Source organism: Emys orbicularis, chromosome 20, assembly GCF_028017835.1.
Source record: "Emys orbicularis isolate rEmyOrb1 chromosome 20, rEmyOrb1.hap1, whole genome shotgun sequence".
Taxonomy (NCBI): Eukaryota; Metazoa; Chordata; order Testudines; family Emydidae; genus Emys; species Emys orbicularis.
The window spans coordinates 3,724,591-3,747,567 of NC_088702.1; the positions used below are offsets into that span (position 1 = coordinate 3,724,591).

General features: G+C 58.2%; 1 protein-coding gene across 1 annotated transcript in view; it reads right to left on the reverse strand.

The window, feature by feature from the left end:
- Positions 1–550: 550 nt before the first annotated feature.
- Positions 551–22,977, reverse strand: part of INSRR (insulin receptor related receptor) — a 36,083-nt gene continuing 13,656 nt past the window's right edge. The window contains exons 3-22 of the mRNA XM_065420019.1: positions 18,948–19,260; positions 18,530–18,672; positions 17,722–17,866; positions 16,729–16,943; positions 14,963–15,089; positions 14,107–14,345; positions 13,514–13,681; positions 12,752–12,947; positions 11,774–11,815; positions 11,289–11,584; positions 10,618–10,754; positions 9,334–9,499; positions 8,407–8,515; positions 6,388–6,458; positions 5,404–5,633; positions 4,047–4,157; positions 2,600–2,759; positions 1,896–2,025; positions 1,477–1,611; positions 551–875 (exon numbers count right to left, since the gene is read on the reverse strand). Coding sequence (XP_065276091.1) covers positions 551–875; positions 1,477–1,611; positions 1,896–2,025; positions 2,600–2,759; positions 4,047–4,157; positions 5,404–5,633; positions 6,388–6,458; positions 8,407–8,515; positions 9,334–9,499; positions 10,618–10,754; positions 11,289–11,584; positions 11,774–11,815; positions 12,752–12,947; positions 13,514–13,681; positions 14,107–14,345; positions 14,963–15,089; positions 16,729–16,943; positions 17,722–17,866; positions 18,530–18,672; positions 18,948–19,260 — 3,458 coding nt within the window. The remainder of the gene's footprint in view (positions 876–1,476; positions 1,612–1,895; positions 2,026–2,599; positions 2,760–4,046; positions 4,158–5,403; positions 5,634–6,387; positions 6,459–8,406; positions 8,516–9,333; positions 9,500–10,617; positions 10,755–11,288; positions 11,585–11,773; positions 11,816–12,751; positions 12,948–13,513; positions 13,682–14,106; positions 14,346–14,962; positions 15,090–16,728; positions 16,944–17,721; positions 17,867–18,529; positions 18,673–18,947; positions 19,261–22,977) is intronic.

Here is a 22,977-nt window from a genome sequence, read left to right on the forward strand (position 1 = left end):
CAAGGAGCTGTCACAGTACATTGCTCGTCCCAATGGCTTTGCCCATCAGCGACAGGAGTGTCCGTTTTAGGCTTCTGTCACCCCGCGCCACACCTCGAAAACGGCACTGACAGAGCGGGCTCTGTGCTCACGGAGCGCCCCGGGTTTCCCCTTTGCCCAGACACGCTCTGCTGCAATTCAAAGGCCAAGTCACCATCTCCCCCAAATCGTTAATCAGCTTCGAGCTCTGCCGCCCCTCTAAAAGCCTGCGAGAAGCCCTGGCACCCAGGAGGCAGGGGACCCGAAGGGACTCATAGGGTGCAGCTGGGGGCCTTTCCCCCCGCCAGGAGGGATGAAAACCAGCTGCTTATGTGGATCAGATCCAATCCCAGTGGTGCGATGAGTGGAAGGGGTGTCAATGCTGGGGATCCCTGGGAAGCTGGACCTATAGGGAGGTCAGTGGCGGAACCAGATGATCCATTGCAGGGTCCTCATGGAACAGATAATAGCTACGGGGTCTTCTTTGCAACGAAGGCTTTGGAAGCAGCCGCGGCCGGGAGCTCCCCAGCTCTCAGAGGTACGGTGCCCCGTTCAAGTGACAGCAGTTCCTGGGATAGCTCAGGTCTTTCTGTGGGGTGACGGCAGGCCCAGGGCTGCCGTTGGTGGCAAGAGGGAGGCGCAGGGCAGCCAGGGCGGTGGGCGGCTCCTCCTCCAGCAGGTTGTCCGTCTCCACGTCTGAGGGCTCGCAGGAGCCCCGGCGCTTGTTCTCGGCGCTGTAGAAGAAGGAGAGGTTGCGGAAGCTGGGGTCCATGTCGTCCTTGATGCTCTCCAGTAGCTGGGTGAAGCTGGGGCGCTGGCGGGGGTTCTGCTGCCAGCACCAGTTCATCAGCTCGTGGCTGGGGGGAGGGAGAGAGGAGACAGACGGGTTTCAATCGGATCCAGCCAGCCGGAGGATCAGTCCTTCCTCGCCCGGCTTTCAAGCCGGCTTAATGCCCTAGGGGCTGAGGGTATCCGCCCCTAGAATAGTCCCCACGCACTGCCCTGCCCTGCCCTGCCCAAGTCCCCTGCAGGAGTGCCCAGGGGCGAGCTGGGTCTCCCATTCAGCCCGTGGCCTCTCTGCTGAGACTGCTGGCCAGGGGACCAGTCCGTGCTGGTGGCGTCCGTCCCGCTAGGAAGCAGGGCCAGGCCTGTCTCCCATTCTCCACTGAGCAGGCGAAAGCCGATGGAGGCCCACAACTCTGTTCTCTCCCAGCTTTAGGTCTTATTTAGAGACTCCTGGGAAGGTCACCGTCTAGGCCGGTGGTGATGGTGATGGGCACTATTCACACGAGCTGGCCACCGGCGTTAGACCCAGGCAGAGTGGAACGATGTCTGGACCCAGTCCTTACACTTAAAGCCCAGGGTAGGACGGGCAGGGGAAACAGACGCATCCATGGAGGGGCTCTTCCCTGGACTCCTACCCCAGGCAGGGAGCTCAGGGGCACGGGAGCAACTTACAGTTTCTCCGGGCAGTTCTCAGGCCTTTCCAGGACGCCACTGTCCATCACAAAGCGAAGCACCTGCTCGTTGGACAAGCCCTGGTAGGGCTGCTCGGCCAGCGTGGCGATCTCCCAGAGCACCACCCCAAACGACCTGCCGGGACACAGGGACAGATTGGATCAGCCTCCTGCCTCCCCCTGAGAGCCGCGGCAACAGCGTACCCATCGAGGCGTGGTTCCCCCACCCTCACCAGAAATCACCAAACCAGAGCCCTCATATGCCGGTCACATCATTGTTATATCCCATCCAGCATTGCTCAGGCAGCCAGGTGCATTATGGGAGGATCCCATCTTCCTCCGCTGCATCAGGTACTGTCTGCTGTTGGGAGCGGGATACTGGACAGGCCAGATCACTCCCGATGGTCCTCGAACACCTACCAGACGTCGGAGTGGGTGTTGAAGATCCCGTCCTTCAGGGCTTCCGGGGACATCCAGCGGACAGGAAGCAGCCCCTTGCCACCTTTCCGGTAATAATCCGTCTCGTAGATATCTCTGGTCATGCCAAAATCTTTCAGGGAAGAAGGAGCCAAGGAGAAAAGGGATCACTCACAAGGACCATCTGTCCCAGCTGAGCTCTCTGGTAGTAACACTGGCGTCTACACGGCGCCTTCCACCCCTGTGGCATGAGGAGGCAGGGAACTGACACCCCAAACCTGCTCCATTTTGGGACTTGCCCAAGATCGCTTGCCAGGTCAGCCGTCACGCTAGGAAAGGAACCCAAGAGTCCAGGCTCCTTGTCCTGTGTGCTAAGCACCAGAAAAACCTTTGCCTTCTATGCACGGAGGAGAAAACAACAACTCAGGGGCTGATGCTCAGAAATCCGGAGTGTTCACCCACATCTCCAGTGGCCCAAGGCAGAGATGGACTCTACTCAGAGATGGTCTGACTCCAAGAGGTCCGGAGGCTCAACCTGGGACTGGCCTGAACTCTCCAAGCCTTTTGGGCCAGCAAAATTTACACGCAATGTCCACATGCAGAGGAGTTGATAAAATGAGGGGCTGACCCTGCAAGGGGCTGAGCCCCAGGTCAGCAGGGGCTGATAGAGCCCAGGCCAGCCCGGGACTGAGATGTCCATCACCCACCTCCAATCTTCACCGTGAAGTCCTCCGACACCATGCAGTTGCGGGCGGCGAGGTCCCGGTGCACAAATTTCTTGGCGTTGAGGTAGGCCATGCCGTCGGCGATCTCCCCTGCCATCTGGATCATGTCCTTGAGTGACGGGGGGGGCAGGCCAGGGTTGTTCTGAGTGACACATCAAAATGGAGGGGGATGAAGGGCATGTGGCTACCGAGGGGCAGGCCCAGGGGTGGGTATGCAAGTCCCTCCATCAACATCCGTGGACAATTTTTGTGGAAGGAGCCGCGGGACCAGAGTCCTGGCAGTTCCACATCTGAATTTCATGGGCTCAGGAGACCCAAACCAGCTGGGACCTAAATTATTTTTGTATTATCTGTACTGTGGTAATGGCGAGCAGTCAGTCACAGCCCAGGCCCCCCGGTGCGAGGTGCTGTACAAACACAGAGCAAAGAGATGGTCCCTGCCCCAGGGAGCTTCCAATCCCCACCCCAAATGTGGGGCGTATCTTCTTCCAAGCTAATTCTAAATCACCTACGGGACTGCTAAGGAGGTTGGCAGCAGGGCAGGTAGGGGCATAGATAGACACATCGAATGTGTAGGGTTGGATGGACAGATGGATAGACAGAGTATATGGGGATGGATGGACAGATGGACAGTATGGGGATGGAGGGATAGATATAGAGTATATGGGGATGGATGGACGGATGGACAGTATGGGGATGGAGGGATAGATATAGAGTATATAGGGATGGATGGATGCATGGACATAATGGGGATAGAGGGATAGATATAGAGTATATGGGGATGGATGGACAGTATGGGGATGGAGGGATAGATATAGAGTATATGGGGATGGATGGACAGATGGACAGTATGGGAATGGAGGGATAGACAGCGTATATGGGGATGGAGGGATAGACAGCGTATATGGGGATGGAGGGATAGACAGAGTATATGGGGATGGAGGGATAGATATAGAGTATATGGGGATGGATGGACAGATGGACAGTATGGGGACGGAGGGATAGATATAGAGTATATGGGGATGGATGGATGGATGGATGGACAGACAGACAGTATAGGGATGGATGATGACAGAGAGTCAGTGGACCATGGAGTCCGGACACGGCCCCTCCATATCAGGCCTGGGGGGCTCTGACCAGTGGCAAAGTGGGGGGAACCTTCCCCTGTGGCTGCCCAGGCAGTCCCCGCTCTGTGTATCCAGGGATGTCAGCCCCACACAGCCAAACCCCCTGGGTTCCCGGAGAGCGAGCGCCTTCCGCCTGCCCTAACATTCCCTCCCCACCCATCATGAAGCTGACTGGCCACTTCCCAGGAGAGACAGGCCGTCAGCCTGAGATTGGGTCCCGTCTCCTCCCGCACAGCTGGCTCCTGCGTTCCAGGCCCCGGGCAGCAGAACAGCACAAGGCCCGGCCCCAGCGAGCCACCCACCTCTGCGTCCGGTCTGAGAGAGCGGAGGTAACTCTTCAAGTCCCCTCGGGTCATCAGCTCCATAATGACCAGGGCTGGCTGGCCCTGGGACACCACGCCAAGGAGACGGACCTGCGGCCAAGGCCAGACAGGAGTTAGAAAAGCAGCACCAAAGGCTGGGGGGTGGCTGGTCCAGAAGGGGCTGGGGAGCCGGAAGGGCAACCAGACTAGAGGGGCCACTGATCTGATCCGGTCTGGGCAGGAGGCAAGATCTGATGCTAGCCAGATCCCTGCCCTTGTCCCGTTCGGCAGCAGACCTGATACCAAACTAGATAGCCCAAGAATCTGTTCTCAGACAGCAGCTTGTGGGATAGTGGAGTACATGGGCCCCTGGTCTGTCTTGTGGGGCAGCACCACGGACTGGATAGACCATTGGGCTGTCTTGTGGGGCAGGACCCCCATTGGATGGACAACTGCTTTGTTCCACAAGGACAAGGGTCAGGATAGCAAACTAAATGGTCTGGCCTGATATATCAGCAGATAAGGCAGCAAAAGAGATGGCCCATTGATCTGGTTGGGCATGGCAAACAAACATTAGCGCCAACAAAGCTCCCATAAGGAAAGTGATGGTGTCTGTCTGGGATGGGAGCTAAACGGGAGTGTAGAATTGGTTGAAAATATTCCATATGCAAGAGAAAATGGCTTTTTTGTTTAAATAGAAAATTCTGCAGGAAAATGTCTATTTTCAATTAGATTTTTCAGGTTTTCATTTAAAAAAAAAAACCTTGAAAATCATAAATTTTCCTGTTTTCAGCTGAACCTTTCAGTTTTGGGCTTTTTGATGAAAACCTAAAAAAAAAAAAAAAAAAAAAATCAAGAAAAACTTCAACCAAAACTGTTTCATTTGAGTCAACATTTTTCACAGGGGGAAAAAAATATTTCTCACCCAGCTCTCTCACATTAAGTTAAAATGGGCTGGTCCAAATTTTTCATATTTCATGTAAACATTTTGCTTGAAAATTTGAATTTTGAGGGGGAAGATGTGAGACAACATTTCAGGGAATTCCCCCGTATTTCAAGGAGCTGGTCAAAATGTTTTCCAAGATTTCAAAACGTTACATTTTGATGAAAGAAAAACAAAAACCAACAGGGAAAAGGTCCAAAAAAATGGTCTCAATATTTTTAATGAATAGATTCCATTCTGATCATCTCATCTGATCTCCTGCTTAGCACAGGCAGAGAACATCACCCAGTGATTCCTACACCAAGCCCATAGCTTGTGGCTGAGCTAGCGCATGTCCTGAGATAGAGACTCTACCACGACCAGCCCTTGTTAGAATCCATCCCCCTGTCCCCTCCCCACCGGATCCACACATACCACGTGGTGACACTTAAACGCCTTCATGACCGAGGCCTCGTTCAGGAACTCAAGCCGCTCCCTCATGGTGGCCAGCTCGTTGACGGTCTTCAAGGCCACCTTCGTCTCCTCGTCCTCTTTCTCGATGCCCTGGGCGATCCCTTCGTAGACCATCCCAAAGGATCCCTGCCCCAGCTCCCGGATCACTGTGATCTTATCCCGCGACACCTCCCACTCATCCGGGATGTACACTGACAAGGAAGACACAGGCCAGGATTATGCCAATGCTAATGCAGGGTGCTTCGTGGCTCCCTCTAGTGGCTGAGCCACAAAAGAAAATCAAAGTCTACTACTGCTACCAGCTGAGGGAGCTGCTGCTTTAGCTCGAGCTGTTAGTGCTGCAGGTTCCATCCTGGCTGGGACCCACAGTGTGGGGTTTTGCTTCACGGGCCAAGCTAATGGGCACGGGGATGGGATTAACCCTTTAGGTGACTCCGAGACAAGACAAATGGCTGGTGTTTAAAAGGCTACATTCACGTGCCCCCGGGAACCCTATATGCACAACTACTCATCCACGTGACCCGCCGTGGGACTGACTCACTGACAACCTGATCCTGGCCACCCGCAGCTGCCACCAAAATGGCTGGGAGCTGCAGGTGCTTAGCACCTCTGTGGAGCGGACTCGTTACAGCCTGGCTCTGTCTACTCCAAGGATGCACCCAAGTGCAGGATTGGGGCCAAAGAAGCAGCCCCAGAGGCCTTCACAATAAGACTCCTATCTTGAGCTGAGAGATTAAGCAAGGCGCAGGGGTCCAGTGGTTCGAACACAGGACGGGCAGCACTGACACAAACTGCCTGTGCGACCCTATTCTTTTCTGTGCCTCAATTTCCCCCATCCATAAAGTGGTAATATCACTTAGCAGCCCCTCGATGCTGGAACCAGCAATGGCTATTTCTTGGAAGTTGCCCACGTCCCAGCCCCTCTCTGGAGAGCGCCGTACGTACTGTCCGAGGTGCTGAAGTATTCCGGATTGACCGAAGCATAAAGTGTGCCGCTCGGGTAGCCGTCATTGTTCCTACGAGGGGGGGAAAGCAGGACAAAAATAAGTGCCTCGCTCCGACAACGTCCAGCGAGGGCAGCAAGTCATTCCAAGCCAGGCAAGCTCCTGGAGCATTCCCCGGGGCAACGGGCGCCTGCCATAACTCATCCATGTCCCAAGCCCCTGCAGCTCTGCTCCTCTCAAGATACGGCCCAGGACTAGCCATTCTGGAGCTCCTGTTCTCAGCGGATGTGCACGAGGGGCCGATTCTCCATTGCTCCGCGCCTGGCATGGTCATTTACCCCAGGGCAGCGATGGTATACATCCAAATGACTGCACAAGGGGGATTTGGCCCTTCCAGGCATCAGAAGGCCCCGTTCAGGAGGCAAGGAACCCCAGCAGGGGCTGAACCTGTGTTCCAACAGGACTGAACTTCGGAGCAGTTTGTAAAACGCCCCTGCCAGTTCAGAAGGGGAAGTTGCAGCTACTGGGGAAAATGCAAACACTGAAAATTCAAATCCAGTCAAAATGCAACCAGACGATCCCAATTCTCATTCACACCAAGGACCCTGCCCGCCCCGTTTTAGTAGCACACACGGCTCTGGAAGCAGGAGTCGGTGATACTTGACACCCCTTTTACACTGCCGGGGCCTTTGTGTAGATAAGAATCAGGACCAAAGACAGGAAGGGATCTGGCCCCTTTGAGCTACATAGAGATCCAGGGCCATCAAAATACACACCCGGATCTCAGCTCTCCCATTCACATGCAGAGATGCTTTTGGTTTGCAGCACAAGCATGGAGCAACCTGGTCTATTCAAGCCAGACTGCCGTCCACTCCTACCAGCCGTGGCAGGGGCCATGCCAGCTGTGTCTGGATGGCTGAGGGTTCCTCTGAATCTGTGGGGTGGTTATTTTCTGAAAACTGATGCGATCTAAGGCTCACAGCTGGTGTTTTCCTGTTCTGACTCGGGCAAGCAAATAAAGTCGAGGGAGGCGGCGCCCTATCTGGGCTGGGATCTGAGAGTTGCTGTCACGTACTCCCGGGCCATGGGTGTATGAAAGATTTGGAGGGGGGGAATCAGTGCTGGTCACCTCTGCAGAGGGCAGGTGGGGAAAGGGGGGAAGTGAAAGCCAATGATTGCAAACAGGGTCCTTTAATTCTGGTTCCTCCGTCTGCTGCCATCCCCCACAATTCCCCTCACACACACACCCCAAAAAACCCATGTCTTTTAAGCAAATTTGACCTCATCTGTAAAGAGCCATTGTTATTTAGTGAATATACACAACATACCAGGCTGAATTACTAGATACACGGCTGGTCTGGTTGGGTTCTGGCAGCTTCTGAAGCACAGAATACAGCCTGTTTCCAGGCACATTCCTAGACATGACCGTAAGGTTTTCAAACACTGGGGGCCTGGAATCTCAGTGCCTCCGGTTCTGCGCTTGGGCAGGGGGATGAAGGTGTGTGGGGGGGTCCCGTTTGCTCTTCCCGTATTCCAGGGAATGGAACATCTCCCCCTAGACAGCTCAAGACACCTCACTGCAGGCAGCTGTGCAGAAAGCCAGCATGTATTCACCACACGCTGGAAACAGAGGCTCAGGTCTTGCCTGGTGCCTCCGTCTGGAGGCCCAGCCCAGCACGAGATGGGGGTAGAGGTGGCTTTGCGCCCCCTGAATCCTGAGCTGGCCCAGGGGACTCGGGGTCTGCCCTAAATACAAAGGAGTGTCCCACAGCTGGGGTGCAGCCCCTTCCAGCCATGTCCCCCCCTGCACCGGGAGGGAGAGGGGACGACACTGGGTGGGGGAATCTCTCCTGGCTGGGTCCAGGCTCCTTTGCGCTGCTCCTCCACGGGGCTTAGAACCTGGGAAGTGGCAACAGGCAATGGGATTCCATAGCCAGGTCCCGGAGGTGACCGGCTCCAAGCCCAGAGCCAGTGGTTCCCACACTTCCAGCCTTCCCCCGAGCCAAGCGGCGTTACCTACCTTCTCTTATAGTAGAAGAAGACAAAGACAACCAGGCAGGTGATCACCACCATGAGGACAATGGGCATGACGGTGAGCAGCACGTAGAAGCCGCCAGACTCCTCTTCGGCTGCATGGGGGGAAAAGGGGGGGAATAGACAGGCCCGTCACTGAGATGCTAGCAGCAGAGCTACCCCTCTCCTGCTGGGATGTGGGCATAGAGAGCATGGCCCCGGTGGGCCCTCTCCTACGCCAGTGGCCATAACTGGTGTGGAGAAAGTAAATCAGGAAGTGTTATTTATTCCTTCTCCTAACACAAGCACTCGGGGTCACCCAATGAAATTAATAGGCGGCAGGTTTAAAAACAAACAAAAGGAAGTATTTCTTCTCCCAACGCACAGTCAACCTGTGGAACTCCTTGCCAGAGGATGTTGTGAAGGCCAAGACTAGAACAGGGTTCAAAAAAGAACTAGATAAGTTCATGAAGGATAGGTGCATCAATGGCTATTAGCCAGGCTGGGCAGGGATGGTGTCCCTAGCCTCTGTTTGCCAGAAGCTGGGAATGGGCGACAGGGGATGGATCACTTGATGATTCCCTGTTCTGTTCATTCCCTCGGGGGCACCTGATCTTGGCCACCGTCGGCGGACAGGATACTGGGCTAGATGGACCTTTGGTCTGACCAGTATGGCCGTTCTTATGTTCTTAATCCACCTCTGACGGGAAGGAACTGTGGTCTCCTGCACAGGCAGGGCTTCCATACAGACTGTGGCTCTCCCAAGCCAGCAGACCTACCCCTGCCCCTGGGACAGCAGAGTCTAGGGAGAGGAGTAGCCAGCAATTTCCCCCCCAATCCCCAGCTCCGCTCTGCTCCGCTCCCCATTGGGAGCTCCCTCCCCAGCCAGCCCCATGCTGGGGAGAGCTGGAACTGCAACACCCCAGATACGTACCTGGGCCAAGGATGTAAAATTTGATGAGTCCAGTCCACGACCCGTTCCCGGCCAGCGAGGTGGCCCGGACCTTGGCAGAGTAATTTCCCGGCTGCAGGAGGGCGAGGTGGACACCCCCGTATTTGGCGTAGCGGTGGCGAGAGACACACACCACGGTGGTGACCTCCTGGGACGGGGAGAGAGAGACACGGATGTTCCCGCGGACTTGGGGCCAGTCGCCGTGACATCTGTGCTGCACAGCCCTGGGTTTATTTTTGGGTGTTTTACAGTAGCACCTAGAGCAGGGCCTGGGTGTGCAGCTCAGACACACCGTGCAAGCCAGGGCCTGCCTCTGAGAACTCACGGGCTAAAAAGAAAGCCGTTGGGAGGAGAGGGAGAAAACTCAGGGAGAGCGAGGGACTTGCACAAGGGTAGAAAGGAAAGAACCCAGGTGTCCTGAGCCCCACACAGGGTTTAAGTATTCAATGAGTGCCTTGTATTAAAAAGGCAAATGGTTCTGTACTCCTGTCGGTAACTCCACTGGGGAGGGGGCCCACTGTCCCCCAGGAAGGGAGAGGCGTGGGGGTGAGCTCGGGTGAGCTGGTTAGCCTGCGCCTAGGATCTTTGATGGCGTTAATGTTTGCTTTCTAACGCTTTCCCCCTTACGGGTAAACGCGCTTGCTCAGAAAGGGCCAGGTGGCAGCCGATGAGGACGCCGGGTACTGTGCGTGAGGAGAGATGTGGAGCAGGCGGTCTCCAGCCATCTGTCTCTTGCGGGCGATATCACAGGATAGACAGGGGACTCCGCAGCCTGGAAATGACCCACTCAGGAGGGAGAGAGACGTGGGTCTCCAGCCGAGAGAGGCCACGGCTGAGGAGCTGGGAGCCTGAAGTGGGAGCCCTTGCTGGACCACAGAGGGGCCAGGCAAGTGGAGTTGCCCTGAATGGAACCCAGGTGTCCTGAACCCCCACAGAGGGCCTTGTCCACTACCCCACACTGCCCTTCTCTACTGAGAGCACCCAGCACACTCCAGCGACACAGCCGCTAGCCAGAGGATGGGCTGGAACAGAGCCCAGGCACCGGCTGCCAACTTAGCCAGTCCCAGAGCTCAAACCGGGGACCCCCAGAGCTCAAACCGGGGACCCCCAGATCTGACTGCATGGGAGCAGCACCCACAGCAGGCTGTGGCGGAGACAGGAACATGCATGAATGCTGGTGTGGGCGGGGTCTCCTATCCTGGGGCAGGGCAGGCAGGTGCCATGGGCCAAGCGGGCTCGGGGGGCAGGGGGGATGGGTCTCGTCACCTCGTTTTCCCGGCTGTACTTGATCTCGTATTTGAGGATGAGCCCGTTGGGGTTCTTGGGTTCCTCCCAGCGCAGCAGGACGCTGTTCTTGCTGGCCGGCTCCCAGGTGACGTTGCCGGGGATGTTATCCGCTTCCACTAGAGGGGCAAAGCAGGAGAGGCCGAGAGGTTCGCTCAGCGCGGGGAGCAGCGTGGGGTGGGGGGGATCTGAGTGCTGCAGCGTGTGCGGATCCCCAGTGCAGCTCAGCCCCCAGGGCCATCAGCCCTGGCCCCCCGCCTCGCCACCAAACCCACCAGAACGAGGAAGAGAAAAGCAAAGACCTGCAGTTCACCCCCACAGGGGCCCGCAGCAGGTGGGGAGCGGAGGGGCTGGGCCAGGCTGAAATGCACTAGCCCAGAAACACGCTGCTCTACGCCCTGCCGTCCGACCCACCGCTCCCCCTGCCACCCCAGCCCTGGGCCAGACTTGAGATCAGGCTGGTGGATCCGAACTGCGATCCCCAGGGGTTCGGGGTTGAGACCAGGAAACTCATTGAGCTTGTGGTATCCTGGAAGCCTGGCTCTGAAGCAAGTGTCCAGAGAGGGGAGTGGGCCATGCCTTGCTCTGTCTTAGCCCCCGCTAGCACAAGATGGAGGGTTCCCATGTCCCCCCTCCTCGGGGCCAGTACATACGCTCAGGCATAGTCCGGGCAAAGACAAAGGTGGCCGCACTGCAGCCCACGGTGTGGGCGGCGTGGTTGCAGGCGTGGATGTCGATGCGGTACTCGGTGAAGTGGCGCAGCTGGGAAATGACCGTCCGGTCCCGCACCACTTTGTCCTCAAAGATCCGGAAATCCGTTTGGGCTTTGGGGGCAGCGCCTGTTAGGTTCAGGGAGGGCGGTTTCCCTGGGAGCTCCAGAGAGGAGGTGTTGGAGAGGGGGTGGCCAGAGCTGGTCAGAGCCAAGATGTCTCTGCGCCTTTTCCGAGTCCTGCGGGAGAGAAGTGGGGAGTGAGTCTAGTCGTTAGAGCAGGGAGGCAGGACTATCCATGGCTCTGGGGTGGAGTGGGCACCAGTGAGTTAGAGCAGAGGGGGCTGGGAGTCAGGACTCCTGGGTTCTCTTCACAGCTGTTCTTAACCCTATCCTCTGTGTGTCAATGGTGTACTGAGCCTCACTTACCTCTGAGGGTTCTTTTTGACAGACGTCACCTTCCAAGGGGGTCTGAAAAGACACAAATGAAAGGGGACTAGTTAGCGGAGTAACGTGGACAGTGCCGAACCCCAGAGTCAGGGACCCCAGAGGCAAAGCAGTGACTCTCTCTGGCTGGCCAAAACCCTAGACCTAAAAATCAGAGTGCCGGGAAATTACTCTTAACAAACAGGTCAAATTTACCTGGTGTGGAATTTCGCTGCAAACCCCACCCTGGGGCTAGGGTCAGCACAGAGCTCAGCTAAACCTCATCCCCAGGTGCCCCCGTCCTGTCCATCATCATCCACATTTTACACATGGGAAACTGAGGCACAGAGAGGCAAAAGGACTGGCCCCAGGTCACAATGCAAGTTTGTGCCAGGGCTATAGCAAGGATAGAACCCAAGAGTCCTGGCTCCCAGCACCTCTGCTCCAGCCGCTGGATGGCACTCCCTCCCAGAGCTAGGGAGAGAACCCAGGAGTCCTGAATGCTCCACCGGACACTACTCCTCCCCCAGAGACAGGAGTAGATCCCAGAAGTCCCCTGCTCTACTCACCAGCCCACACTTCCCTTCCCGTTCCTGTCTTTCCAGGCAAGATTGGGTAGTGGTCCCACACATCCCAACTAAGCCACCCGCCCCCGGGCCATGTGGATGATGATGGAGCTGCTGCAATAGGTCAGCAGTCCCCCTTGTTCCTGAAACCTGACTACGCCTTACCCAGCAGCACCTGGAGATGAGATGGAGTGGAGAGGCTGGGCAGGGAATCCCCCACCTCTGAGCCATCCTCCTGGTAGGTGGCTATGAAGACGGCACTGCAGGGATGGAGAGTGAATCCCCTCTCCGCCCAGCTAGGCCCCGCCCTCTGGAATCCCCTCCCCAACTAAGCCCCGCCCCTGGAATACCCTCCCCCCCAACTAAGCCCCGCCCCTGGAATACCCTCCCCCCCAACTAAGCCCCACCCAGGTACCTGGGGATGATGATGGAATTGTGTAGGAAGTTCTCAAACTTCTTCTGGAAGGAGACAGCCTCGCCCTCCATCTGCAGCTGCCCGCCGTCCCGGTGGCACGGGCAGCACCGCTCCTCCGTGTCCTGCTCCAGCTCGGGGCCCCCGCTGTCGTCCACGTTGAAGCGGGTGTCCGCGCTGCTGGTGGGCAGCTTGAGGCCTGGGGGCGTGGGCAGAGAGAGACAGAGAGTGGGGCCAGGAGCAGGGGGATGAGACACAGCCCCTCGTTGCTTCGCCGCTGACGCCCTCCCAGCAGGGTCACGGGGTATCGGCTCCGGCCCAGGGAGCCCAATTGGAAACAGCAGCCAAGGGCCCCAGGGGGCGCGTCCGTTCCAGGTCCCTTCCCCTGAGCGATGCTTTGACTCCATCCCCATCACCTCACCTGTCCTCTGCTCCCGCAAAGGGTAAACTAGGAGACTCCTGAAATCCACTCGTCCTCCCTCTGCCCTGGGTCCTGATCCTGCCATCCCCACTATGGATGGGCACCGCGTAGCCCCTGAAAGCGGGGCTGAGTCATGGGAAGAGGCCAGTGCTGTCAAAGCCCACATCCCAGCCTTTCAGCTCCATCGCCATGGGGCGCTAACCAGCCTCAGCCGAGGGCCCAGTGGAGCCCCGAGACCGAGCTCCCCGTCTCTGATCTACCTCCAGGGCCTGGCGGAAGCACCTCCCGTCGCTGCTCTCGCCTCTGGCTCTGCAGTAGCCCCTCTCCCCGGCCTCAGGCCTCACCTTTGTGGCAATAGTCATTGACGTAGAGCTCCAGGTCCTCGGCCAGCTGCTGCCACAGCACCAGGTAGTAGGTGATGTTCCCGTTGCGCTGGCTGGGCGGCTTCCAGCGCACAATGATGTGGGAGGAGGAGTTCGACATGGAGAGGACGTCCCGGGGCACTGTGGGGGCTGGACACCGGCATTGCAGAGACAGCTACGTTAAGCCCCAGAGATCCAGGGCTGGAGCCCCCTGCTCCCTCTCCCGGCTCCACATCCCCCCCCCACACACACACACCACTTTGCACCCTTGTCTGTTATGGAGCCACCTGCACTGACCTCCCCCCAACTACCATGGCGCCCCGGGGGCTGGATCCTGCTGGGCCGGGTCCATCTCCACACCCCCACCCCGGGCAGAGGAGCCTGCTCAGGCTGTTCACGGGGGATTCAAATCCAGGCTCATCAGCACCAAAGCACAGGCCTCTCCCAGTTAAGCTAAAGGAGCAGCTCTGTTAGCTGGTCGCAGTAGTAGGCTGTTATCCTCTCAATGCACCAGCCCCTGCATGTTTTCTAAGCGGCAGCCCTTTCCAATGCCCCCCCTGTGGCCACCCTCCTACCTGCCGGCATGGTGCGGATGTACACCACCTCGCTCTGCGCCCCGTAGTTGCGCCCCTCCTCGGCCGTGGTCAGGGTGATGGCGCGGACGAAGATGGCATACTGGGTCCAGGGCTTGAGGTTCAGCAGGGCCACCCCCGGATCCTGGTCATTGTTCAGCGGCAGCTCCACATCTACCACGTTCCAGTTGTTGGCCCCGCAGGCATCCTGCCCCACGTACTCGGTCACGTTCTGAAAGGGCCTGGCCCGGAAGATACGCCACCCCCGGGGGTCAGTGCACAGGCCGCCCGGGGCCTCTGTGAATGCAGCCCCTCTTCCCACCCACACGCCCGCTGAGTTTCCCAATTATTAGGGACATCCCCGAAGCACCAAGGGGCTCAGGGTGCGATTACACACCAGCTGGGTGGAGTGGAGCCCTGTCTCCTTATGCCACTGGCTATTGTGGCCCTTTGCAGGAATTACTTCCCCTGCCACTGAAATGCATGCAGCCACCTCTGGGGTGGAGCACGGCAGCTGTTTAACAGCCCCGCAGCAATGCTACACAAGGGGGGTCTGCAGCTTAGTCCTAAGTGAGCAGCCCCTGCCCCTGTCCACCCCCTCGCAGCCTCCCCAAAATCCCAAGGGATATCATGGAAGAGCCACACTTGCCAATGCATCAGCCCCTGGCCCGGGCCCTTTGGCAGGACCGGAACCGTCAGTGTTGCAGCACTTGAGCTAAAGGAGTCACGTCACTCGCCGGTGGCAGTAGTAGGTTGTTACCCTCTTGGCTTCCAGCCACATGAGGGAGCAGCGTGGCACGTGCTAAGTGGGTGCAGCACGGCCAGGAGCTGGGCGGTGGGGCGGGATGGGGACACTTACGATTCCTTGTAGTAGACGATGAAGCTGAGCAGATCACGGTACTCGGGGGGCCGGTAGCGCTCCCACTTCAGGAAGATGCGGTCGGACTCGGTGATGTTGGAAACGAAGCGCAGAGTCTGGGTCTTGCCTGCGATGGAAGCAGAGAGCATGGGAGGCTGCGTGAAATAGGGCCTCAAAACAGCTACGGGGGCTGCAGGTCACTCAGGGGGACTGCAGGGAATGGGGCCTGAGGGGAGTTTGCGGGGGGGAACGGCGTCTGAGGGGAGCAGGGGGATGTGTGGGGAACGGGCCTGAGGGGAGCTGGGTGGGGGCTGGGGGAAACGGGCCTGAGGGAAGCTGAGGGGGGGAGCTGGGGGGAACGGGCCTGAGGGGAGCTGGTGGATGTGTGGGGAACAGGGCCTGGGGGAGGTCTGGGGGGAAGGGGCCTGAGGGGAGAGCTCTGGGAGGGGGGCTGGGGGATGTGTGGGGAATGGGGCCTGAGGGGAGCTGGGGGATGTGTGGGGAATGGGGCCTGGGGGAAGCTGGGGGGGCTGGGGGGAAGGGGCCTGAGGGGAGAACTCTGGGAGGGGGGCTGGGGGATGTGTGGGGAACGGGGCCTGAGGGGAGCTGGGGGGGAGGCTGGGGGGAACAGGGCCTGAGGGGAGCTGAGGTGGGGAACAAGTCCTGAGGAGAGTTGGGGGAGGGGGTGAAACGGGGATGGGGGAGGCTGGGGAGAACAAGTCCTGAGGAGAGTTGGGGGGGAACAAGGCCTGAGGGGAGCTGGGGGGGCTGGGGGGAACAGGCCTGAGGGGAGCTGGGGGGGCTGGGGGGAACGGGCCTGAGGGGAGAGCGCTGGGAGGGGGGCTGTGCTGTGTGGAGTCTGGGGAGCGCTGGGGAGAGGCTATGGGGTGTGAGGCCCAGGGCGTTTTCTAACAATTCGGTGCTGCCCTCTTACAGGGGAGATTGCAGCCCCCACTGGGGTCTGCCCCAAAGCCCAGAGCAGCAGCGGGAAAGGCTCCCACTGACTGCGCCGGCCCTAGCTGGGAGACGCTGGAAAGGCTTTGGGGCGAGCTACGCCCTGGGACCAGGCTGTTAATGAAGACTGGGCTCTAGAACGCATGTTATGGTTTCGTTTGCCACGTAACCCTTTGTTCCCAGCAGTGCAACTTGCTACCCCTTGACTCACGGTCCTTTGTTAAATCAACTTCTTCTTGTTTGTACTCGACACAAGGCTAAGCGCTGGGGGTTAAGCAAAGCTGTGGTCAGAGGCATAACGGGGAAGTTGGTGTGTACAATGCCTTTGGGAGCAGAGGGGCTGGGAGCATCCAGTGGATCAGGGGCTGGGCTGGTCACTCCCGGAGAATGCTCGGTGGACTCAGGGGTGAGGGTGCCCAGAGAGGTGGGGACCTGCAGAGGCCTCTCTGCTGAGATTGCCAAAGAGAGAGGGGCTGGGGGGGGGTTCACTGAGACCCACCCAACTCGTGTCACCCATGGGTGTGCTGGTCTGGTTCTAAGAGAGGCATCCACCCAATCGCCCCCAGAAGCCCCCGATTAGGGTTTACTGAAGGGGAGGGGGTGGCTCTTCTCTGAGCCCATCCCTTAAAGTCTCTCTGTGCAACGGCCGGGGGCTGGAGGTACCTCGTTGCCTGGTGGCTCCAGGCCCCCCAGATGGCAGCATGGGGCTCTCGGCAGCCACCCCAGCGAATGCTGTTGGGCTTCCTCGCTCCCTCCCCGCTCCCAGGGCGGCAGGGGTGTGACAAGGTCCCAGCCGGGCGCCCAGGACTCACAGGAGGCTCTGTCCCCGTTGGTGCGAGGATTGATCTCGGCCTTGTTCTGCCGGCCCTTGGTGCCCGTCACCTCCTCCATGCGGTAGATCTCGGACAGGCACAGCTTGGGGTTGAACGCAAAGTACACCTTCCCCACGGGGATGGAGAGCGTGTGGTGACTCCAGTCCCAGAGCTGCTGCAGGTTCTGGTTGTCCAGGACGTAGAGGGTGTAATTCCTGAGGGCGAAGGGAGAGGCGGCTGGAACCACGGGGCCGGGATTGACTCCTCAAACAAGGGGATTCGCTCGCACACACCCAGAAGTGTGCACGCACGTCCAAACACACACCTCTCTCTCACACCCACGAGACAGATGCACACATGCACACGCACCCCCCACCCCAGAGGTGCACTCACAGCACACAGAAGCGCACGGACACGCAGACAGATGGCACCCACTCCCATACACACATACACACACACAGCTCTCTGACACACAGCACCCCTAAACCAGACACACACACGCTCACACAAACGTGCATCCGTGCACACTCACACGTGGAGGTCTCCTAGCACAGAAGCACATGAACACATGACACGAAGCCACACACGTGTGTGCCGAGGTCTCTCACACATACACGGGTGCACACACAGAGACAGATCTTTCTCTCTCATCTCTCCATGCTATACAATGCAAGCCACATTTTCCAAGCAAGGGATCTCCTAGTGCCCAGGGCAAGGGTCCTTAGCTGCTCCCCTAACACTACATGTCCTGCCCTCTGCTATGCAAGAGGAAGGGGCCTCTACCCCATAGCTGGAGATGCAGCAGGACTGGTGCCAGTGGTGGGATGGAGGCCACCGGATGTGGGAGGCATTGGAAGCCCAGCTGGACCGGGAATCCACCATGTGCTAACACGTGGTAAGGAGAGTGGCTGAAGGGGTCGAGATGGCTTCCCTTCAGTGGCTACCCCCTGTGGCTACCCCCTGGCTAGAGCCGCCATTTCCCAGGCTTCTCACCCATCCACCATGGAGTCCCCCCGGATGAGCTTGAGGTTCTTGAAGAAGGACAAGGAGACGAGGGCGAAGGAGTGCTTGATCTTCAGGAAGCCTGTGATGGTCTCAATGAGTCCCAGACTGTTCTGCAGCTCCGAGACCAGGTTATCTGGAAGCAGGAAGGGAGAAAGAGCCCCTAAGGAACGGGCGGCCGCCCACGGAGATTCCCCTCGTCAAACGCCAGGTGGAGAGGCTAGGGGGAGAGGGGGCTGAACGGGACATGCACACAAACCTGGGTGTCTAACACAGACATCTATGCCCCTCGGGGTGCGTCGGCCACCCCGAGACCAGCCCTGCACTCGGGCCGTGGAGGGCAATTCACAAACCAGCGACTGCCAGCCCCATGACCAGGTCTGGTCCGTTCATAGGACTGCAAAGGAGAGAGCACGGGCCGGTGCGTTGAACACCCTGGGTTCTATTCCCAGTTCCACCAGCGACCCAGCACCTGCCCCTGGGCCCCTTGGCGGGACCCAGCAAACTCACATCACCCGCAGCCCACGGGCGTCAGCTGGTGGTTGTAGGCTGGATCTAAAGGGGACCTGCAGGGGACAGGTCCCCCAGAGCCTGCCCAGTCACCCCCGAGCCACCCAGCTACCCCACAGCTGGAGATGTGGGGGGTCGGATATTGAATGGCGGGATAGGTTGGGAAACCCGGCTGGTGGTTCTCACGGCTGTGCATCAACAGGTGGGGGAGGGGAAGGAGGTTCGAGGCGGGTGGGGGTGTTTGCGTGGGGGCTGGCCCATCTGGCATGGGGCCGGGGGGAACACTCACAGCCCCTGCGGATGTTAACGATCAGGTTGCCCTCGACGTAGGTGCAGCCGGCCAGCTCCTGCGCCGCGCGGGTCGAGTCGATGGTCTTGGTGCCCACCTTGCACTCCTTGGGGCACAGCCCCTCGCACTTGTGGCAGAAGATGCTGGGGAGGAAAGGAAGGAGCAGGAGGGGGAAAGAGACGGGGCAGATTTGTTAGTGCCCCATTGCCTGGGGTACACCCCCCCCCCGAACCGTGCAATTCCATGTTGGGAGGGCCATTGCGGGGACAGGCGGGATGCAGGGGGGGTCACTCCGGGGGCAGATGGGATGCAGGGGAGTCACTGCGGGGGGGTGGGGAGTCACTGCGGGGGCTGGCAGGATGCAGGGCTGTGGGGGTGGGGGCACAGCTCGGCCTCAGCCCCCAGGAGAGCCGCTCACCTGCTGTCATTGCGCGTGTACCCCGAGGGGCACTCGGACAGGCACCCCTCATGGTGGATGACGAACTCAGAGGCCTCACGGGGGTTCTCGGACACCTTGCGCAGGCTGGCGCAGTACTCAGCCGTCACGCAGCGCCAGCCCTCGTACCGGTAGGTGCGGGCCGGGCAGGAGGTCAGGCAATGCCCGTTGAAGTGGAAGTGGCGGCAGGCCACGCAGGCCCTGCTGTCCCACGGCCGGCTGCAGCCTCCCAGGCACTCCGGGTGGCAGCATTCCCCGGCGGCGGTGCAGGCGATTCCGTCTCCACAGGGACACACTGGGGTCAAGAGACAGAGAGATCGACTAGAGGTTAGTCCATTCTTCCCCCCCACCCCCCGCTTCTCCTCCCCACGAGAGCCGGATCAAGGTCTCGGCTCTCTGGGTCTGTGCCCAGCCCCTGGAGCCGCGAGATCGCATCCCAACCTCAGCCTCCACTGACAACAAATTTATAGCGCTCATGCTTTTGAGGACAGCTCAAAAATGGGACCGGCGTGTAAGGTGTGTAACCAATGCAGTGATGTTGGCCTGGCTATGCTCTGAGAGCGGTAGACTGCCCCGAGTGCAACCGACACTGAGATGCTTGCCTGAGTCTGCAGAGAGCCTGAGCCAGTAACTCTGGGAGGGGTGGAGCTGCCCCTTTCCTTTCAATTGAGCACTAGCTCCAAGCCCCTCTGCTCTGACAGGCCCTGCCAAACCCACCTCAGCAAGGGGCTGTGTGTGGGGCAGGAGAGGAGGAGTGCAGCAGGCCTGGCCCACCCCCCCTCATTCTCACCTAGCTGCTGGGGTCAGTAGTGGGGGGCCCTGGTACAGAAGACAGGAGATTCCCCTACCACTCCCTCCTGTTATATGGAAGGGGACAAAAACCATCCTGCCACTCCAAAGGGGGCAGAACCACAGCACAGGGCGGGGCCATGGCATGTCTCAATCCAGTCCTCACCCCCACCCCGGTTCCCTTCCACTGGGTGCCCCACAGCATCCATTCCGTGGGGACGAATTCCTCTCGCTATATGGCTGCTCCCTAAGGACGGCTGGCAGGGCAGTAGCTCCCACTTCCCTCTCTAGGCCAGGCTTCCTGGTCAGACTACATCTCCCATGATGCCCCCTTTTGATGAGGCAAGGGAGTGCATCATGGTAGCAGCATGGCTGCAGTGCATCATGGGAGATGAATTCTAACTGGGGAGCCCAGCCCATAGAGGAGAATGGGGGCTCAAGGCACCCAAACTACAACTCCCATAAGGCGCCCCAGCAGCAAAATATTTAGATTTTCAGCCAAAATATTTCATTCTTGGCCGAAATATTTCGATTTCCCATTGAAATGTCTGGTTTTGTGTGTTTGGTTTGTTAATGAAAAATTAAAAATTTCCACCAGAAGCAGACAACAACAAAAAACTGTAATTGAAAGCCCAATTTTTCACTGAAAAAGTTTTGATGCAAAATTTTCAACCTGCCCTAGCCACCAACTCCACAGGCAAATCACATAGGGAAACTGAGGCGCCGCGTGAGCTCTAAAGTTCTGTTTCCAAGGGAACAACTTCCACCAGTGGCCAACTTTTCCGCCGTCTCATTTACGTGATTACTCAGCGTCTCGGAAGGGCCAGCAAGTTGGCCGCAATCCAGGGTGGAAAAGCATCAGTGGGGTCAAACTGGGACAAAGGGGAAATTTGGATCTAAAAGAAAAAGGGACGTTCACCTGTTGGAAAAGCCACGGCTGGGCGGTTATGCAAATCGGCCGGTGCTGGAGATGGCGGGGGCGGGAGGGCTAGGAAAAGGGAAAGAGATAGAGGGAGGGAGACTTTGCTGCTGTGGACAGGAAGGTGTAGGTCGCCATTGGAACGCTGCATCCCTTAGGGAGGTCACGTGCTGGAGCTGCTAGATGCATGTGGGTTCAAACCCCGCAGAGGCGTAGAGCTCTCATGCTGGTGCCAGGTGGGGCCTGGGTTCTAGTCTCTGCTCTCCCTCTGAGTGGGTCCTGGGCAAGTCATTTAGCCCTCTCCCCACCTCAGTCTCCCCCATCTGGAAAACAGGGCTAGTCACGCCTGGCTCAAGCCATGACGCCATCACGCTTGTGCCGCTAAGACAGGGCGTCGCTGGGTTTGGATGAAACCCTCGAGCTTCCCGGCCTGGGGACAAGGAAGGATGGCTACAGGGTGTGGTTGGCCAAAGGTATCACGGGGGACTCCATTTTTAAAGCAGCAGCCACCTGACTGATGGGGTTGGAGGGGGCGGGTGCATGGGGACTGATGGATAAAGAGGTGTGTCTGGGGATGGATGAATGGAGAGGTGTGGGGGGGATGGATGGAGGGATGTATATGGGAAGGAAGAGAGAAAGGGAGGGATGGATGGGTTTGTGTGGGGGGAATGAATGAATGGAGGGGTGGTGGGGAATGGATAATGGAGGGGTCTGTATGGGGATGGATGGAGGGGTGCATATAGGTAGGACAGGAGGGAGAGAGAGGGGGATGGATGGATGGATGGGGCGTGTGGGGATGGATGGATGGAGGGGTGGCAGGAATGGATGGAATAAGGGGTTCATATGAGGATGGATGGATGGATGGAGGGGTGGTGGGGAGAATGGATGAGTGGAGGGGTGTGTATGGGGATGGATGGGTGGGTGGAGGGAATGGATGGATGGATGGAGGGGTGTGTATGGGGATGGGTGGAAGGGTGCATATGGAAAAAGGAAGGGAGAGAGAGAGAGGAATAGATGTATGGGTATGTGGGGGGATGGATGGATGGATGGATAGGGCATGTGGGAATGGATGGATGGATGGGTGTGGGGAGGGATGAATGGATGAAGGGGTTCATATGAGAATGGATGGATGGATGGATGGAGGGGTGTGTGTGGGGATGGGTGGAAGGGTGCATATGGAAGAGACCGAGAAATAGATGGATGGGTATGTGGGGGGATGGACGGACGGACGGATAAACTGATCACTCCAAGCCGGTACAGCAATCCCTCCCCCGAGCTGAGCCCCGCAGTTCCCTGGCGAGGCCTGCGGTGGGAACGGGGCAGCTGGAGGTGCAGCCCTCTCCCCGCGCTGCAGCCGCCACAGGAGGTTACATTGCCGATAAGGATCTGTGTTTACAGTGTATATTTCATTACGAGGCCTCCTGTTTACAGCAAACGAGCCCGGGTCGGTCCCGTATTTACCCCACCGCTGGGAAAACACGGCAGCTGGGAGCTGGCCTCTTCTCAACAGGATGATACAAAGCAGATCCTCTTACTCCCCATTGTGTGCCCGTCAAGAAGCACCCCAGCTGCGTGGAGACGCGCCGCTCTGTCTGCTAGTGTGCAGCAGCCGTCCGACGGCCCCCTCCACGGATTTCACGGGAAGTCTCGGGGTCTGTCTACCGGGTTTCAAAGCGGGACATGCTACAGCAGCAACACCAGGACAGGGGATCTCAAGTGGGGTTTGGACCAGTGCCGCTGTCTACACCAGCAGAGCTACCCCGGTACAGAGACCTCCAGTGTAGGCAGCCCCCAAGAAAAGGATCAGAGCAGACACCGTCCCTGCTCTGTCTGACTCAAGCCAGCTGGTTAAACCGGACCTGCTAGGTCATTACAGGTTGGGATGTTTTTCACAGGCACCTAAGTCCCTTAGGTTTCTAATGCCCATTGACTTTCAGCTCCCTTAGGCTCCAGGGAAAAACTGAATCCTCGTGTAACTCAAACCCCAATCAGATCTTCGACGGGCGTTCAACCTCAGATCCTGGATCCAGAATTGAATCTGGATCCACATTTTGCCAATGATTCACCCCCCACCCCACACACACCCATTTATAATGTGCCAAAACCCAAATCCTGGATTCAAATTTTGGATTGTTCGAAGTCCAGGCCCAAATTCTGTGACGTGAATCCCTGTCTAGTTTAACACTTCAATGGAGGAGAGGGGGCAGCTTAGCAAGGAGAAAGGGAAAAATCTCACCTCTAGGCCCAGCCCAGGTCATTAGATGCTGACGGTTCATTCAAATGGAAGGGGCCAGAGAGGGGAGA